The sequence below is a fragment of the Prionailurus bengalensis genome, chromosome E3 (assembly GCF_016509475.1).
Source record: "Prionailurus bengalensis isolate Pbe53 chromosome E3, Fcat_Pben_1.1_paternal_pri, whole genome shotgun sequence".
In the NCBI taxonomy this organism is placed as follows: Eukaryota; Metazoa; Chordata; class Mammalia; order Carnivora; family Felidae; genus Prionailurus; species Prionailurus bengalensis.
In genome coordinates this window covers 26,497,237-26,517,392 of record NC_057357.1, presented here as the reverse complement: position 1 = coordinate 26,517,392, position 20,156 = coordinate 26,497,237, and the positions used below count along the sequence as shown (strand labels likewise).

Genomic DNA, 20,156 nt, shown 5'->3' with positions numbered 1-20,156 from the left:
TTCTGAGATAAGAGTCACTGGAGAGCCAGCTGGACAGATAGCCTCGCCCTGTGGTTGGCCCACAGCCCAGAGGGTGTCCCTTCATCTCTGACAGGTGATGGAAGGAGGCGTGGCCAGCCCTGTTTTCTTGAAGAGAGGCCTTTGAAGCCCTCGTGCTGGGCACACAGTGACGTGGTTGTAGTGGTATCAGAGTGCTTTGGTCCTGCACTGAGTGCGAGCCTGAGAGGGCCTTTTGTTGGTAGAAAACAATCACATGATGGATTTTTGGCATCCCCTCTGGACTGCCTTTCTTTAGCCAGCGAGTGATGCAGGGAAAAGTTTGTAATACCGAATGGAGTGGAACCATGGAGGCTGGCCCCACCGAGCTAGGGGGGCAGCTTTTAAACAAAAATGTTTCTGGTGGAACTTTGGTTATGTAAGGACGTTGTTTTCAAAATCGTGGAGCTGTCTGTAATGAAATTGTTCCCTGGCCTCTTTATTCACAACAAAGCGTAGAGTGAAAGATGCCTTTCCCTGGGGGGGGGAGTTGGTGTCCGAGAAATCCATTCTGTGTGACATGAATCTATTCTGTTTAGGCAAAGCGACCGCCACGTCCGCCATGTCAGAGAAGGTTCGGACCAGGCTGGAGGAGCTGGATGACTTTGAGGAGGTGAGCAAGTCATTTGCTGAGCACAGGGAGGATCATGCTTTCGTTCCTTCTTCCAAGTGAGATTCGTCTTGGTGGCTGCTCTTTGATTAATTCCCAAGCCGCACATTGTGCTCATTCCTCCTGAGGCACCAGCTGATCAGGGAAAGGTGCCAGCCGTGCAGTTGGCCGAGCTCACAGGAGTTGCCGTGGGCTGGTTTTCTGAAGGCGTCTTCTCACTGTGATGCCTGAGCAAACCCAGATCGTGTGGGGGGACAGGATTTGACGTAAAATGCAGCGGGAGCCATCTCCTAGGGAAGCCGCCTTGCATAGATAAGGGTCCTACCTTGTGCAGAAGCTGCACACCGCTGCTCTGCTGGCTTGCTGTGGCCCCCAGGACTCATTCAAAAAATACGCTTTCAAAAAACATGACTCACTTGCCAACTCTTAAAAATGGGTAAGTTTCACATATAAGTCAGATTTTTTTTTTTGTTTTTAATTCCACCTGATAATTGTGAGTCCACCTTCCTGCAGTTAACCAGGGCACGCGCCATCCAGGGTACACAGTCCTCCCTTTCCCGATTGACTCATAAACACTACCAGCCTGGCCCCCGGAGGGAGGTGGGTTTGCGTCTTCTGGGATGGTGTTTAGAGAGGCAGCATAACATTGCGAGTAAGACAGACTCTGGAGCCAGACTGCCTGAGTTTGAATCTCAGCTCTACCATGTGGCAGTTCTGTGATTTGGGGCAAGGTGCTTAACAGCTCTGTGCCTGAGTTTACTTATCTGTAGAATGAGGATGCTGCATAGTACCTGCTTCTTAGAGTTGTAACTTAATGTATCTGAAGTGCCTAGACCCAACAGCCAGCACCTGTGGGATGTGCTCTGCACGAGTTACTTGGTGTCCTCACCAGCTCAACCTGAGTCTAGAGGCTGTAGCTCAACTGCTTATTAGTAGAGTGCCCTTGGGCTTTCCCCCTTCCTATATCCGCTTCCCTGACTGTAACATGGGGATAAAGAACATAGGTGTGTGGACCCAGTGCTGATGTTTTGAAATCCTCAGAGGGCTGTGTGATGGCAGTTGCCATTGCGGTGTCCTGCCTCTTGGCCCTTGGTTCAGGGTCCTTCTGGCTCTGAGACCAGAGTTCGGTGCCCAGCAAAGTCTATTAGTCCACATCTATTCCTCAGTTCGGAAAGGACACGTTTTGAATTAGGGCGACCGGGAGCCTTGGTCTGCATATCCTCAGCCAACCTTGGCTGGTACGAATGGACTTGCTGAGCATTTTCACCAAAGCTCTTCCATCTGAATGTCACTTGAGCTGGCTTAAGTTGCAAATGGGGACTCTGTTGCAGGATACAGGGGCACTACCCTGAACCCAAGGGCACAGCAGCCTGGAACCAAGAGCTAAAGAATCACCCAGACGGCTACCAACTGTCCTCTGCCTCTCTCTTTTCCGCAGAGCCTCTTGTCACTGCCTCTCTGGTTCTCTATCTTATTTTTCCCCCTGCAGATGGATTTTCTTGCTTCTCCGTGCTCATAGCAGCAGATGGCTGCCCCATGGCTTCCAAGCAAACATGGTGTGTTAGTCAGGGCAAGGCTAGGTGATACTGCAGTAACAAGTGAACCTCCATATCTCAGTGGCCTAATGTAATACAAGTTTATTTCTTCCTCACATTACTCATCCTGTGAAGGCAACAGACTCGCCATCATCATGTAATGCTGCCATCTCAACAGATGGTTCCCAGGTTCATCACAGTAGGAGCTGAAAAAGGGTCACTTTTCACTGCCTCAGCCCAGAAGGGACACAGGCAGCTGTGCTCATGGCCCATTCGCCCAAGTTAGTCACGGGGCTCCTCCTACTGCCAAGGGATAAGGAGGACCCTGTTTCGTAGTTCAAGTGACCAGTTGGGATCAATCCAAATTTCCTGAACATCCTACATGTATTTCCTTAGTAAAGAGTTCTTCGGACTCCAGGGAAGATTGATAGAAAAGAGATTTGGTTCCTGGTCTCATGTGGGTTAGCATGACCCTCACTCCTGTGAACTTTGTAAATAGCATCTTAACAGTAGTCGAGGATTAATGAGCAGGTACCACGTGCCAAAGGCTGTGTTAAGTTTATTTTTAATTCATCCTCGGGATGGTCTACCTTTCTTCTGCCAGAGCCTTTTTTTTTTTTTTTTTAAATGAATGCCAGTATTTTTTTTTTTTTAATGCTTATTTAATGTGTGGGTGCACAACTTGGGGAGGAGCACAGAGAGAGGGGGAGACAATCCAAGCAGGCTCCACCATGTCAGCACAGAACCTGATGAGGGGCTTGATCCCACGACCCTGGTATCATGACCTGAGTCAAAATCAAGAGTTAGACATTCAGCTGACTGACTGAGGTACCCAGGTGACCTCACCACAGCTTTTTGATATGGTCTCCTTTCTGCCCTGAAGGCACTCTCCCTGGTCTAGGTAAAGCCCCTGACCTCCACTTTCCACGTTGTCCGATAACACCCGCACACCATGGAGCATTTGTCCCAAGTATCACTTCCTCCAGGAAACCATTCTTGACCACCTGTCTAGAGGCCATTCCTTTGTTACCATATTTCTTCCTTTCTGAGAGAAAGCCTTTCCCCCACATTTGACTATCCTTGAAATTGAGCTGTGTTTCTTATTGATGCATGTCCGTGATGGGTATTTTTTTCTTCCTTGGTGGTACACCAAGAATTGTGCTTCTTATAATTGGCACCTCAGATTCAGTGAACTATGCTATAGGTCTGCATAGAATTGTTTCCTCTGGAGCCTTTACCTCAGTTTTCATTAATACCCATCTCATCCTTTGTACATTAAACTCTGTTAGCACAGAAATAATGTTTTTTTGTTCACCTTTGTATCTCGAGCATATGGTGGCCCATGCCTGGTCCACGGTAGGTCCCAATGAGTATTAAATAAGGTGGTGGATCCTGTTGTCCTGGTGTAGATGAGGCTCTGGGAAGAGAGCTGCTCACCCAGAATCACATGGTGAGTGGGTGAACAAGGGGGTTGACTTAGGTCTGACTTGCTCCAAGGCCCAACTCAGTGCCTGCACTCTGTCCGTCTTTGCAGAAAACTCAGAGGACCTCTTCCGTCACAGGACAATACTATCAGTCCTGGGGGGGTTGTGAGGAAAACTTAGATACTGAAGCTCAGTCAGTACTCAGTATTATTCATGGGGTTGGTGACCAAATAATGTTTTTCCTTTTGTGTCGACACCTTCCTACTTTCTGCCCACAGGGATCCCAGAAAGAACTGTTGAACTTGACTCAACAGGATTATGTGAACCGCATTGAGGAGCTCAACCAGTCTCTGAAGGACGCATGGGCCTCGGACCAGAAAGTGAAGGCTCTAAAAATAGTCATCCAGGTCAGGTCTAGTGATTTTTTTTTTTTTCTTTTTCCCCAGAATTTCCTATGTAAAACTTCTTTTGTAGATAATTAGGGTTTTTCAGAGGCCCGCCTTCAGGGTGTTACCCTACTTTTTTTAACCTGTTCCATTTTCACATACTTACCCTGAAAGGCCATGATTATGAATGTTTTATTGAGGGCCACCATGTACAGCTGCACGGGTTGTATAGTGCACCATTCCAGGACATTCAGCTTGGATTACAGAATTAATGATTCCCTCTGGATTGTGCAGTTCAGTGGCCTTGGTACATCTGACACAAATCACAATTTGTACAGACTAAAGATTGACCAACTATCTTGGGTTTCCTTGATCAAATTTCCTTTGTATCTTTGGGATTAATGGTTGTGTGTCGCTGATACATGCATTTCTGGCTCATTCTACATAATCACGTGACAAAACATGTTCACAGTGTTAGGAGACGTACATTTGTTGAACCCTTTGTTGATGAATTTGTTGATTCATGACAACTCTTGGGTCACAAGATCAAATTCTGTAAGGAAGATAGCTTATTCTGTTTCTTGACCCTTCAGATCATCTTGTCGTGGCAAGACATGCTGAGAAATACACTGTAAAAGGACTAATGTGTGCATTATGTTTCAGAGCAGAGTTCACAAAGAATTTCTGAACAGCCATTTTAGTTCAAAAGGATAATCCTGTTCTTGGTCAACATCATGGCAATATAAAAAAAAAAAAAAGAGAAAAGGAAAAAACATATCTTGGCTATGTGACCTTTGTTTTCTCCTCTGGAGTCTTTACACTGAGTGCTTGAAATCTTTAAAGATGACACTTTGTGTGGCAGGTGGTTTTGTGTGTGTGCGCGTTTCAAGACCGGCAAACCTGGGCTCGTTTCCCTGCAGTCGCTGTTGTTAGTTTACAAAGTAAATACTCCCAAAGAAGAGTCCTCTCATCCTGGATGCACATGATGGGGGTTGCTTGCTGAGTGGCTCAAGTAAGAAAATATCTAAACTAATAAGCGCTTCTTCAAAATATTTTCATTGGCCACATCTCCCCAAGAGGACTGGAGTATAGAGAACTTGACTTCCAAGAGTTTGACATCTGGAGAAGATTTAATTCATGTCTTCTCAAAGAAAATAACCATGAAAGTGTTTCATTAACTCCACATCTGGTTAATAGTAACTCTTTTACTTTGCATACTTTAAAGAGTACTTTTTTAACCAAAAAAGAGAGTCAAGGGGCAGGTAGAGAGAAATGAGCCCAGTTCACCTTATTTGCTCTGCAGTAAAGTATTGTGTTGTGTGGTAGTCTTACTGGAATATAGTTCAGTGATTTTTAGTAACAGTTACTTAGCTATTTACACAACTCAGTTTTAGAGCATTTTTATACCCCCTCCCCCAAATTCTCTCAAGCCTGTTTGCACTCAGACCCTGTCACTTCCAGCCCCAGAAAACTACTGGTCTGCTTTCTGACTATAAATCTGCCTTTTGGAGACCTTTCATGTATCAGGATCATTCTTTGTGTAATCTTTCGCCTCTGGATTCTTCCACTTAGCATAATGTTTTTTGAAGTTTGTCCGTGCTATTGTATTGATACCCTGTACCTTTTTGTTGCTAAGTAGTAGTCCATTGTATGGATGACCACATTTTTTTTAAAATTTTTTCTTTTAACATTTATTTATTTTGGGGAGACACAGAGACAGAGTGTGAGCAGAGGAAAGGCAGAGAGAGAGGGAGACACAGAATCTGAAGCAGGCTCCAAGCTCTGAGTTGTCAGCACAGAGCCCGACGTGGGGCTCGAATCCACAAAGCGTGAGATCGTGACCTGAGCCGAAGTCGGACGCTCAACTGACTGAGCCACCCAGGCGCCCCTTGAATGACCACATTTTTACTTAACCATTAACAAGTTGATGAACACAGGTCATTTCTACTCTGGCTATTATGAATGATGCTACTGTGAACATTTGCATAGAAGTCTTTGCATGGACCTATGCTTTGATCTCTCTTGAGTAGATTCCTAGGGGTAGAATTGCTGAGTCCTATGATAAGGGTATGTTTAACTTTTTGAGAAATGGCCAACCTGCTTTCCAAACGGCTGTTCTGTTTGCATCCCTACCAGCTTGGTGTGTGGGTTCCAGGTCCTCTATATCTTGTCCAGCACCCGTGTTACTGTTATTTTGATTGTAGCCACCCCAGTGGGTCTAAAGTGATACCTCATTTGTGGCATTAATATGAAATCCCTGTGGACTGATGATGTTAAGCCTCTTTTCCTATGCCCATTGGCCATTTTTCTCTCTGTTAGTGAAAAATGTACTTAATAAGACTGGCCTATTTTAAAAATCAGGTTATGTTCTAGTTGAGTTGTAACAATTCTTTATGTATCCTTGATACAAGTTCCTTATCAAGTGTCTCCTGGTTTGTGGCCTGTCTTCATTTTCACAGTGGTGTCTTTTGAAGGGGAGGAGTTTATAATTTTAACAAAATCAAATTTATCAATAGTCTCTCTTTTGACTCATGCTTTTGGAGTAAATAGCTAATAACTCTTGGTCTAAATCAAGGTGGTGAGAATTTTTTCCTATGTTTTGTTCTAGAAGCTTCATAGTTTTAGCTCCTACATCTAGGTTTATGGCCCATTTTGAAGTGATTTTTGTGTGTAGTATAAAGGTCTAGACTTGTTTTTTTGTTTTTTGTTTTTTTTTAATTTTAGTGTTTCTTTTTGGAGAGGGGGAGTGAGTGGAGGAGGGGCGGGGGACAGAGAATTCAAAGCAGGCTCCACTCAGTGCAAAGCCCAGTGTGGGGCTTGAACTCAAGAACCATGAGATCATGACCTGAGCTAATGAGCTAAGCAGCATGATCAAGTCTGACGCTCCGCTGACTGAGCCACCCAGGCTCCCTTAGATTCATTTGTTTTGCATGCAGATGTCTGGTTTTCTCGCCAACATTTGTTGAAAAGGCTGTCTTTTCCCTATTGAATTATTTTGGCATCTTTATCAAAAGTCACCTGACTGTAAATGCAAGGGTTTATTTCTGGGTTCTTGAATTAATTCCTTAAATCTGTGTAAGTCTCTCCTTATGCCATTACCACACTGTCTCGATTACTGTAGCTTTATGGTAATTTTGGAAACTGGTCAGTGTAAGTCTTTTACATTGGTTCTTCTTCTTCTTTTTTTTTTTTTTTTTTCCCAAAAATGTGTTTTGGCTATCCTGGGTCCTTTGCATTTCCATGTGATTTAGAGGATCAACCTGTCAATTTCTACCCACCCTCCCCCCGCCCCCCCCCCCCCCCCCCCCCCCAAAAAAAGACCTTGTGGGATTTTGGTAGGGATTGTGTTGACCTTGTAGATGAGAGAGATTTGCCAACCTAACAGTAATGAGTCCACTGATGCATAAAATACGTATCACTCTTTCTATTGGTGGGTATCTGGTTTTTCCCTTTTCTCGTTGTTATGAACGATGCTGCTGTGATCACTCTTGGACATGCCTGCTGGCCTCTCTGGGGATGAGGGCCCTTACCTGAGAGTGGGTGTGGGGTGTGTGTGCCTCTTCAGCTTTATCAGACAACGCTGAATTACTTTCCAGCATAGCTGTGCCAGCACGCACTGGTAGCAGCGGTGGGATGGTGGGAGTCTGTGTTGTTGAGCATCCTACCAACATTTGGTGTGAGCAGACTTTCTATTTTAATTTTTCCAATTTAAGAGGTAATAAAATCATTGTATTGTGGTTTTAATTTGCAATTCCCTGATTATAATAAGATCAGGCATCTTTTTACTTGTTTATCGGCCATGTGGGTTTCCTTCCCTGGAAAGTAGCTTTCATTGATTCCTCTTGTTCATTTTTCCATTATATTGTTTGGATTTTTTCCCCACGTATTCTCAGTGGTAATTGTCCTCTGATTGATTAGTCTGTTTGCTTGCTTCCTTTGATCTGTCTTCCTTTCTTAGTATTCAGCTATCGGTTATCTTTATCCTTTTGTTTTTGGTTATTTGGGTGTGTGTGTGTGTGTGTGTGTGTATTTATATGCCTAATTCCTAACTGAATTCTAGAAACTGCTAGTGGCCTTGTAGAATGTTACTAATTGGAAACAAATGAAAAACACCATTTTAGTACTTTTCCAGCAGTGCTGATAAGTTCCATAGCAAGTATTTCAGGCAGAGTAATTTATCAGTCAGTTGTTCAGGAAATGTCTGCCTCGGTGGTTCTCTACCTCAGCTGCACGTCAGAATCGCTTGGGGGCTTCAAAAAGGTCCTGAGTCTGAGCTGCCCCCCAGACCAGCTTAATTAGAATCTCTGGGATTGGGACCCAGGTGCCATTATTTTTAAAAGCTCCCAGATGATTCCAAAGCTGAGAACTTACAGGCTGTAGAATGCTTAGTTAGCAGAGTTAGCTGCTGATTATGGATCTCATGCACCCAGTGCGTTTTGGGTTCCGCGGCAACGGTCACCTGGAGCCTTTGTCAAAAATGCCGATGACCTGGCACCTCAGCTGGAGGTTTTGACCAGTAGGTTTCACATGGATCAGGGACTCTGTATTTTTAACACCTTGGGCTGCCTCATTTTTATTTAGGAAACTGCACCAAAGCTTTAAAAAAACTGGAATCTTCAAAACAGTGATTTAAAGGCGGTGGGGGGGGGGGGGACTTCAATTTATGACATCATTATGACTTGAACTGTGGATTGAAGAAATTCTGCTTCCTGTTCCCTTGTGGAAAATGTCTGTTCTGTGATACCAGCCTGGGAGAGCACTCCACACACACAGATGTTGGGAAGTCCCAGCTGTGTTTAGTTTGAAATCTTCTGTTTGAATCGTGTCTTCTCACCTCACTGCTGGGCGCAACTCCTCTCTGAGGAGCCCTGGGTGGGAACTCTGGAGATGTCACACCCGTAGGAACCAAGGGCTGTGTATCATAAACAGTCTCTAGGATTCAGAGTTGTTTGCTTTTTCCAAGCAAGCCCTGAAATCTCGCGGGGCTGTTGTTTAAGCTGGAGCTTTCCTGAAGGGCGGACGACGAACAGCAAGCGAGGCCTCAGGAAGTGGATTTCTATGAACATCCAAATGCCACATTTGGTGTCAACACCATTGTTTTAACGCCTTACATTCCCCTCACCCTTCTGCCCTCCTGCCCATCCCCCCCCCCCCCCATAATACTTGGGCTGTAAGAGGTTGTTTTGCACATTAGACACTGTGTTTATTTTTAGGCTCAAATGCTATGGAGAAACTTGGTGAATTTAACAATTTAGAAATTGGGTGACCACGCCAACCTGAAAACCCATGCCAGCCTACCTTTTGATAGGTTGCACATTATTTCCATTCTATGCACATTGGAAATGCATATTAAAGGATTCATTCCAAATGTCAAGTGTCTTTTCTTTATAATGTTTCTTTATTTATTTTGAGAGAGAGATACAGCGCGAGCAAGAGAGGGGCAGAAAGAGAGGGAGACAGAGAATCTGAAGCAGGCTCCAGGCTCCAAACTGTCGGCACAGAGTCTGAGTTCACAAACTCATGAACTGCGAGATCATGATCTGAGTCAAAGTCAGACACTTAACCGACTGAGCCACCCAGGCACTTCAAATATCTTTTGTTTTTAAGTGACGTATTTGTATCTGAAGGTCAAGCGTTTAGTTGTTTGCATGGACTTGTGAATTGGAAAAGATTTCAGGGCATTACATTTAGTTCTTCAAAGAAGAAATAGTTGTGGGTTTTTGTTTTTTGAGAGAGAAAGAGAGAGGAAAGGACATGGAGGGAGAGAGAGAGAATCCTAAATAGACTCTACACTGCTGGCACTGAGCCCAATGCAGGGCCCGAACCCATGAACTGTGAGATCATGACCTGAGCCAAAGTCGGACACCTACCAACTGAGCCACCCAACTATCCCAAGAAGAAATAGATATTTTGCTTTTGATCATAAAAGATGACTTAATCTGGGGTGCTTGGGGCCACGTTGTGTGGCTGCAGTCTTCCATTAAGAGTTCCGTATGTACCGATGGCCCTCTGGTATGAGTGATATCACATGGGGACTGAGTGATTCCCTGCAAAGCTGGAATGTTCCCCGTGTTGAGTATCACAGTTGCAGACAAACATGTGCTCTCTGAAGCTTGTCATCTGTGCTTTTAGAGGGAAGTTTGGAAGTGAGGATAAATCATAGATGTTACGGGGATAAAACGTACAGCACAGGGAATGTAGTCAGTGGTACTGTTTTATGGTGACAGATGGTGGCTACACTCTCAGTGAGCTTAGCACAATGTTTTTATATAGTGTACACTTGAAACTAACGTACGTTGTGTGTCAACTGTACTTCAATTAAGGAAAAAAAATAGATGCTAGTTTTAGAAGCCCTGGAGATGTACTGATGGGAACATTTCATAGAAGAGAATGTTAACGAATCAAGACCATTGTGAAATAAACCACAGGAGGCTGTGCTGAAAAGCCGTTGGAACAAAGATGGAGTCATCTGTGAGGACACTGATGGGAGAGGTGTCCTTGACTTCTCTTGGTGACTTTGATGCTGGCCCTAGTTCGCTGTATGAGCAAAGATCCTTCTGGATGAGATTCCTCAGTCCTGTGGCTTTCTTGGAGGGAAGTGACGGTGTCTTTCCATAAGAGGCTCTGTAGAGAGCAGAGTCTGGCCTCCTTTGTCAAAAGGACAGTGGTTTTGTTTATCATTATATCTCCAGTGTCTAGCATGGGGCTTGGCACATGGTAAGCATCTGCAGTTGTTTATAGAAATTAATTTTCCAGTCCTGGAGCATTCCAACCAAGTCAGACACGATGGAGTGAATTTCCTTTTCTCTTCTCTTTTTTTAGTGTTCAAAGCTGCTTTCGGACACAAGCGTTATTCAATTCTACCCAAGCAAATTTGTCCTTATCACCGACATACTTGACACATTTGGTAAGTTCTAGTTCTGTTCATCTTAGATCTAGAAAAGACATCTGTTTTGTTGGAAGGCTGGATGGTAGCAGTGCTTTAATTTCTTTTGAGGTTTAAGTAGTTGGGTAGACCATGAGGGAGACCAGACCACTCCCCACCTCTGCTCATTAACAAGGATGCTATTGAAAGAATCTTAAATTTCATGTTTTCTAACCTTCTGATAGGCTGGAAGAGCAAGTGAGTGAAGCCAGGGGGAACTGGGAAGCACACTTCCTATGTGAACCAGCTCCTGTCTGTTGCCCTATTATGGCATCTGGAACTCCCTTTGTCAGAACTGAGCATGGCTTCTCTGCCCAGCACTCCCAGTGGGTTTCTCTCCTGGGGAATATGGCAGCATCCTCTGTCCCATTGCCCAAGCTGGAGATCTGAGAGTCTTTTAACCTGTGCCCTATGTCTCATCCAATATGAGGTTCTTCAGTATCCTGAGTCCCTCTTGAGTTCATCCATTTTTATCTGTCTTCACTATGATCACCTTAGTCCAAGCCACAGTGCTCTCCTGCCCAAATGACTACTGCAGCTCTTGTGAGCTTTCCTGTAGCATCACGGCTGCCCCTCATCCCGTGCTCCTCACCTCAGGCAGAATGATCTAGACTGAAGAGAATAACCTGGAGCTCCTCTGGAGAAGTAGGAGGCCTTTGTGCTCCTCGGTGGTTGTCAGTGGCCAGGACATCAAACCATGCAGCTCTCAAGGCTATGTTTGATGTTCAGCAGTGAGGTGCCCTGGGAGAGCTAGCACATGGAATTGCCTTCTGAGAGCTGAACCCCTTGTGGACCAGAACAGAGACATTGGCTGTTTTACCAAGGAGGGACCCATGGACTCCCAAGCAACAAGTCTCATCTGTAACCCATAGAACGATCTAATGTGTCAGAAAACAAAATATCAAGCAGAGATCCCTGTCGTCTTCACAGGAGACCGGGGACTACATGTATTGGCTGGAATAAATGATAGAGAATCTAACTCCTACTAGTTATTTATTATATAGGGGGTTATTTATTATTGTTGTATGCTGAAAAGCCCAGGGGTGGTTTCTGGATTCAGGAACTCAAACAGTTGTGTTGGCATTTTCTAGTAATTTGCCTAGGATTCACTTCATTCTCACTCTGCAAGGTGGTATCAGTTCTTTTGCTAGTAGTCCCAGCATGAGGAAAGAGCTTCATTCCGTCATTAAACAAAAAGTTCCAGAATTCCATTTCCTTGGCCTGGTTCGTTCACAGGTTAGTTTCGGAGTTATTCATGGTATCTGCAGGATGAGTATGCAGATTATCCAGGGCACCGAAAAGCAGAAAGGTGATGCTGTTCTCAGAAGAAAGGGGAGTGGGAGCTAACTGGACTACAAGAAGAGATGGCCTGGTTGGGCAACGACCTGTCGGCCCAGGAGCTCTGCTGAGTACAAAGGATGTGTCAGTAATAAGAGACAAAAGTCCTCACCTTTGTGGGCTTATGTTCAGTGAAAGGGTATTTGCAAAAGAAGTAAACCCAATTATGTGTTACATGATGATCAGCTCTCTGGAGAAAACAAAACAAAAAAATAGAGCAAGGTGAGGGGAATTGAAGGAAGGTCGGTGAGGGGTGATGGAGACTGCAGTTTTAAATAGGGTGGTCACAGGAGGCCCTGCTAGAAGTTGCTATTTGAGCAAGTGCTTGAAGGAGAGCAGAGATGAGCCACATTCTCTCTGGGTATGGAAGGGATTCGGCCACATTAGGCCAAGGGACCGCTGGTGCAAAGGCCTTGGGGTGGGAGTGTGACTGACAGGTTTGGAGAACGGAGAGGCCAGGGTAGCTGGGAATGGGGTGTACAGGGTGGTGGCATGGGAGCTGAATGGGTCAGAGATCATGGTGGGCCTTGTAGGTCATTGGAAGGGCTTGGGCTTTGACTCTGAGGAACCACTGGGGGGTGTTAAGCAGAGAAGCAATGTGATGTGATTTGTTTGTTAATGCTTGTTAATTTTTAAGACAGAAGGGGGAGGGGCAGAGAGAGAGGGAGACAGAGGATCTGAAGCGGGCTCCATGCTGACAGCAGAGAGCCCGACACCGGGCTCGAACTCCAGAGCCGTGAGACTCCTGACCTGAGCCGAAGTTGGACACTTAACCGACTGAGCCACGCAGATGCCCTGTGACGGGATTTGTTTTAGTGGCTGCTTGTTGAGACTAGACTGTAGGGCGGAGGTAGGGCCGGGAGCCTGGTTAGGAGGCCATTGTTGCACTTGAGGTATGAGGCCGAGGAGGCAGTGGGGATGGAGAGAATGAATGGATTTTCAGAATGAACGGGTGAGTTAGGCTCTCAGAAGAGATACCAAGTCATACAACTTTTGGGCCTTGCCTTGTCCTCTTACACAGCCTGCTTTCAGGAGCGAGGACTTCAGTCAGGGAGAGGGGTCGGTGGTTGTGTCTGGTTCTCACAGTGAGTTAACATGCTGGCCTCTGGTTTCCCTCACCTGCCTCTTGCAAGTTTCTTTTGCATGAGTCAGCATCCTGAGTGACACTAGCTCGGGGACACCAGTGGACCAGTTTCTAACCTACAAGCCTAGCTGGATGTGGACATTAACTTCGTGAAAATTTTGCACAACCATTTTGCCAGCCTCCAATGGTGGCACCCCAGTCTCCTGCCTTGGCAAGCTCGGGATACAGTGCAGGTGCCTGTCCTTGCCGCATCCCAGAAATTAGCTGGGCCGAGAGTTGATAATAGCAGTGATCAACCCTCAACAAATAATGTCCTTGGTCCTGACTCCATTCTGGGTGCTTTAGAGATAATAAATCACGTCCTCGTCATCACAGCATGTGAGGCGGGTTCTGTAATTAACCCCATTTTACAGATGAGGGGCGTGAGCCACAGCTTGCCAAAGGTCACAAGGGGAGTGAGCGGCAGAGCTGGGACTGTGAGTTCTCTTTGCAGTCGAAGTCCTGTTTTATTTCTCTTGTGTGTGGCTCACAGGGGAGATTTTACTCTCTGTGAAAATTACAAATGGGTATATGTTTGGCCCAGCAACCTCACCGCTGGGAATTCATCCCATTTATGATAGCAAAGCCCAGCAACAACCCAGGTGGCCATCGGTAGGGGACCAGTTAAATAAATGACGGTCCATCTGTACGCTGGAGCGTAGGAAACCCATAAGAAAGAGGGAGGGTGTGCTCCGTTTTCCGCTGTGGAGGGATCTCCAGGGTATATGTGTCATCACGAGAGAAAGTCAAGATGCAGAATAGAGTATGTTCTCTTTTGTGTAAGAAAGAAGGAGACGCTGGAAACCTTGTTGACATTGACTTGTATTTGCCTGAAGAAACGTTAGAAGGATGTCCAAGAAACTAAGTAAAGTGGGAGCCCTCAGAGGGTGGCGGGGGCAGTGAGGTTGGACAGGGATGGGCCAGAGACAACCTTCCCTCAGTACCTTCCACAGCCTCTTTTGAATTTTGAATCACGGGAATGTTTTTTTCCTGTTAAAAACCAAACATTCAGATGAGGTACCGACTTTCAACACTATTCTCCCTCCTCCGCTTCCGAACCGTGCTCCCAGTGGTGCCCTTGTCAGGATCTGTTACGGATGATATTCCTCAGGACTATGAGGCAGCCTGTGTCTGCAGGTGCTGAAGGAGACTCTGTTGTGCTGTGGGCACAACATAATGGACAGTTTTCGCCTTTTACAAAAGAGGTGGGAGATCGGAGTGCTGAGATCCACTTGGAAGCATCGTCCTAACACTGTTCCTTAGGGAGGTGCGTGACAGTATGGGGGCAGGTGCTTGGTGGTTGACCTGGACGGCTGTAGGTTGGAGCATCTTGCTGGGCAGGCATATGGGACACAGCCCTGAGCATCTGCAGCGAGAAGGCGCATGCTGGCCTTCCAGTGGGATTTCACTGGAGGCACCAAGCACGGAGCCGGGCCCTGGAGTCTATCTGCCCATGTCCCATGCCTGCGTCTCCTCTTCCAGAGTCATGTGTACCTGAGCCTTGTTTTTTTTCATCTGTAAAATGGCATAATTGACCCTGTCTCTGGGGGGGTTTGGGACAGAATTAAGAGAATGCATAGGAAGCATATAATGTTTTTCCTCTTCTAAGAACTTGCCTGGCAGGATCAGCGTAGACAACTTTGAACGGTACTTGGTACAGAGTAAGTGCTCAGAAAACATTACCAGCTCTCACTATATTCATTTTAGTGTTACTGACTGAGAACATTGTGAGTCAAGAAGGGAAATCAATCTAGGATTGGGTATTATTTCTCAAGACAAAGGAAAAAAATAATTCACCAAACTCGCTTGGCCAAAAATGATTTAGTAGTTAAAAGGCCCCTTAGCATATGAATGTGAAACGTAACAATTACTTGTGGTTTCGGAGGAGTGGCAAGCTTTTTGTGAAGAAAGTAAAGGTGTTGTGTGCTCGTAAATCTGGTCCATGCACCGTAGGAGGTGAGAAGTTATACAGCTGTCCAGCATGTCCTGCTGTGTGATGGCCCAGGGTAAAATTATATGAAGTCCTTAGTGCCGTGCTCTGTGGTCATCACAGCGGAGCCCATCCTGGTGCCAGGCATGGCTGCCACGGGAGCCCAGGGCCGCACATAAGGAAAGCACTTCCTGCCAGAAGGCAAAAGGCGGCTTTGAGAACTAGGGTTTATTCCCTAGGTTTCCGGGGACCTTCTCAGTTGAACTGACGGTACACACCAAAGATGGGGAACTTTAAAAACTTGCCCAATGTTCAAGCCCCACCTCAGACCTTTTTTTTTTTTTTCTTTTTTAAGGTTTATTTATCTTTGAGAGAGACACAGAGCATGAATGGGGGAGGTGCAGAGAGAGAGGGAGACCCAGAATCTGAAGCAGGCTCCAGGCCCTGAACTGTCAGCATAGAACCCAACGCAGGGCTCGAACTTCATGAACCGGGAGATCATGACCTGATCAGAAGTCAGACCCTTAACTGACAGAGCCACCCAGGCGCCCCAAGAGACCATTTTTATCAGAATCTCTGAGGACAGACACAGACATCAGCTTATTTTCAGACATGCCAGGTGGCTTGAATGTTTAGCCAAGGTTGAAGACCCCTGGTTTAGAGGGATGATGGAGGCTTGCCACTGTTTTTAGAGATTCCCATACGCAAGACAAGTTATAGCTCGTAGACTCGTGCTTGCCTAAATCCATGGTTTTTACACGTGGTGTATACAAGAATTCCCTAGCAAGGTTATTCAAGATTCATATTGCTAGTCTTCACCCCCTAAAATACTATTTTTCACTAGCTCTGAGGTGAGCCCCAGGAATGTGATTTTCAACAGGTGTCTTTATGTGATTATATCGTAAGTAGTCCACACTGGGAGAGCCACCTAGATGGCTCCTCTCCGTTTGGTTGGCTTCCTGCCCTTCATCTTAGCCTTGTGTCATTTCTTGGTGAAGTCATTGGATTTCATGTTCTTAGAACTTCCTGTCTCTTTTTCCGTGTATGGACAGGATGTGTGGTTCTTTGGTGCCCTGAACAACAGGGTTATGGGGGTGTGTGTGTGTGTAAAAAAACAAACACATGAACTCAGGGAAATACTTTGAACATTAAAGGTGATTTGGGAGTCTCTGGGAAATGAATAGAAGTGTAATTTTTATCCCTTGGATATGGATAGCATTTTCCAAAATACACAGAATAAATAAAGCTTTTAGTGCTAGATTAGGGGGTGGCTTGTAGACTAAGTCTACCCTGCCCACTTGTTTTTGTGAGTAAAGTTTTATTATTATTGAAACACAACCACAGCTGTTGGCACATTGTCTGTGATCGCTTTTGAGCGACAACAGATTTGAATAGTCGCAGCGGACCTGTGACCCACATCACCTGAAATACATTCATTTATGCATCTAAGAAAAATGGAGCCTCGACAGTATGCCAGGCACTCATCTAGTCCTGGGGATATACCCATGAACAAAACAGACACAGATTTCTACTCTCGTAGCACTCGGTAGTTGAATGTCAAATGGGCAGATCACACAAATGAGTGAAGCAGGCAGTTGCTGAGAGGCACAGAGTGGTGGAGACTGGGGCAAACTGGGTAGTGTATACACCATTTGAAGGGGCAGCTGCTAATCTGTTTTAGCTCATTTTTATCCTATAGGGATGTGGGCCATTTTTGGTAGATCATTTGCGAAGAGGCAGGAAATCGGGTTTTTCATGTAAATGAAAGTTTTTACCTGTTGGCAACTAATTAAAAAATGTTAAAGCACTTTGTGTTGTGGGCCAAATGGAATGGATCCCTGGCTGCCCATTTGCAGCCTCTGCCTTAGAAATAAAACGTGGACTGTTGCCTATTTATCGAGTGAATGGAGGTGCCTAAGGTCCCTTTGGCCCTACATTTCCCTCTCTAAGGGGAGAAGGATTACTTTCCTGGATCTCAGAAAGTAAAAAGCTTCCCTCATTTTATTAAAAACAAAAAGAAATGGGGCTCAACGTTTGTCCCACTAGGTGGCAGCATATTATCATGAATTGAAGCGCTCTGAGCGATGCCATCTCTGTGCCCCTAATTAACAAATGTTTATTTCGTGTTTGCTCCTGAGGAGTGCGATGCTAACCCCTTATGTCCTTCTCTCCCCAGGAAAGCTCGTGTACGAGCGCATCTTCTCCATGTGTGTGGATAACCGCAGTGTCTTACCAGGTGATGTTGAAGCTCTTCTGCCTCTGTCATTCTGCCCTGGAGTTGTGATTAGAAGGCTTACATCAAGTCAGGATTTATTGAACTCAGTATAAGATTTCTTTTGTGTTTGATGTGTTAAAAGTAGAAAAAACACCTCTACAGATTTCTGACCATCTCCGTTTCCTAAAAACACTAGAAGGTTTTCAAATGGCCCAACTAAGAATTTTGGGCAAGTAATTTGAATCTAGGAGACCGAAAAGGTATTACATCTAGATTTAAGTGAATTTTTTTTTTTTTTTTTTTAGTGTTTATTTATTTTGAGAGAGAGAGAAAGAGTGTGCTAGCACATGCATGTGGGGTAGGAGCAGAGAGAGAGGAGAGGGAGAATCCCAAGCAGGCTCTGTGTTGTCAGCACAGAGTCAGAGGGCTTGATCCCATGAACTGTGAGACTACAACCTGAGCTGAAGTCAAGAGTTAGGCGCTAACCGACTGAGCCACCCAGCTGAACTTTTATAGCAATTTGAATTCCTTTGCTGCTTGGCATTTTTTCCTACATAATGTTCCCAAGAAGCAAGTTGCAGAAACCAAGTTTATATATATTAAAGAACAATGACAAATAAATCAATAATTACAGATGCTTTGAATTTACAATTGGTGCTTAAGTGATGTTTGCATTAAATTTATTGCCAATCCATTTTACATTCTCAGGAGGTTATAATGGAACAACTTGATTATGAACCTCTCTTATCACATAAATGTTTTTAGAGCTGCTGTAAGGAAACCTTCTCATCCATACAAATTAAGATAATGAGCCTGCTCCAACTCTGCCTGGTCTCGGCCAGATGATGGCATTAGTGACAGCAACCCATAATTGACCTGTTCACTTATCCTTTCTTTCATCCGTCTGTGTTATCTGTTATTTTAAAATGATTTAATGCAGTTATTTCTCAGGAAGAAGAGACCTGTGGGGTTCTAAGAGTCATCTTGTGTCAGATGATCAAACCCACGGGGAAGAGCCAGGGACTTGCATGCGGCCCTGCCACCAGCTAGTGGGAGTCTTGCTCTTATGCTGAATCTGCGCTGTCCAAGATGGTGGCCACGGGTCACATGGGGCACTTGAGACCTGGCCAGTCCAAACTGAGGCATGCCGTGTATATTAACAATACACTTGGGGGCGCCTGGATGGCTCAGTCTTGGTTAAGCAACTGACTCTGGATTTTGGCTCAGGTCATGATATCGCAGTTTGTGAGATTGAGCCCTGCGTCGGGCTCTGTGCAGACAGCTTGGAGCCTGCATGGGAATCACTCTGCTTCTCTTTCTCTGAAAATAAATAGCTAAGCATTAACAGAAAAATACACTGGATTTCAGAGACTTAATACAAACAAAAGACCAGGAAGTATCTCACTAATGATTTTTTTAAATTGATGACATGTTGAAATGACATTTTGGATGAACTGGGTTAAATGAAGTATTGTATTAAAATTTCACTTGTTTTGGGGCACCTGGGTGGCTCAGTCGGTTAAGCGTCCGACTTCAGCTCAGGTCATATCTAATGGTTTGTGAGTTTGAGCCCCGCATCTGGCTCTATGCTGACAGCTCAGAGCCTGGAGTCTGTTTCCAATTCTGTGTCTCCCTCTCTCTTTGCCCCTCCCCCTGCTCATGCGCGCGCGCGCGCGCGCTCGCTCTCTCTCTCTCTCTCTCTCAAAAATAAATAAACATTAAAAAAATTTTTTTTTTTTAAATTTCACTTGTTTTATCTCTTGGAACATGGCTTACATGATATTTCCATTGCAAGGTGCCGTTTTAGACCCTCCCCTTCACCACATCACAGCTGTATGTTTTTATCAGCTCCTCCCATATTCTAGGGCGTCTCAAGATTGGGAGGTGGTGAGCCTGGAGAGGTAGGCAGGGGCCAGCCAGAGTGCAAAGGCCTTCTCTGTCAACTTTAAGGATTTGGGAAATGTGGGTGCACTTACTTAATTGATACTTGCCAACTTATACACTATACCAGCAGTGACAGATGCATGCTTGTAGGCAGAATTAAACCCAAATAGACGCGTTGTTTGGCGACAGTAGTATTTTTTTTTTAAGACTTTATTTTATTTTTGGGGCGCCTGGGTGGCTCAGTCACTTAAGCGTCTGACTTCTGCTCAGGTCATGATCTCACCATTGGTGAGTTCGAGCCCCACATCAGGCTCTGTGCTGACAGCTCAGAGCCTGGCTCTTGCCTTGGATTCTGTCTCCCTCCCTCTCTTCCCCTACCCCTGTCAAAAATGAACATTAAAAACAATTCTTTTTAAGATTTTATTTTTTTCCTAAAAAAACTGCTTCAAATGTTTATTTTTGAGAGAGAGACTGAGTACGTGTAGGGGAGGGGCAGAGAGAGGGAGACACAGATTCTGAAGCAGGCTCCAGGCTCTGAGCTGTCAGCACAGACCGCAATATGGAGCTCTAACACAGGAACTGCAGGATCACAACCTGAGGCAAAGTGGGATGTTTCACCAACTGAGCCCCCCAGGCACCCCTTAAGATTTTATTTTTAAGTAATCTCTCCACTCAATGTCGGGCTCAAACTCAGAACCCTGAGATGAAGAGTCACACGCTCTGCTGACTGAGCCAGCCAGGCGCCCCCAC

The 20,156-nt window shown here is 45.2% G+C and overlaps 1 protein-coding gene across 7 annotated transcripts in view; it reads left to right on the top strand.

The window, feature by feature from the left end:
- VPS35L (VPS35 endosomal protein sorting factor like) overlaps positions 1-20,156 on the top strand; it is a 117,703-nt gene that overhangs the window by 20,423 nt on the left and 77,124 nt on the right. For 5 of the 7 annotated variants that reach the window (XR_006294216.1, XM_043560405.1, XM_043560404.1 and 2 more), the window contains exons 6-9: positions 576-649; positions 3,884-4,012; positions 10,814-10,898; positions 17,484-17,543. Coding sequence is in view for 6 of the 7 variants with exons in the window: in XM_043560405.1 (XP_043416340.1) it covers positions 576-649; positions 3,884-4,012; positions 10,814-10,898; positions 17,484-17,543 (348 nt within the window). In the remaining variant the exon portion in view is untranslated. Of the gene's footprint in view, positions 1-575; positions 650-3,883; positions 4,013-10,813; positions 10,899-14,504; positions 14,645-17,483; positions 17,544-20,156 lie in introns of those variants that run through there. The other 2 variants (XM_043560406.1, XM_043560407.1) reach the window with 2 other exon arrangements.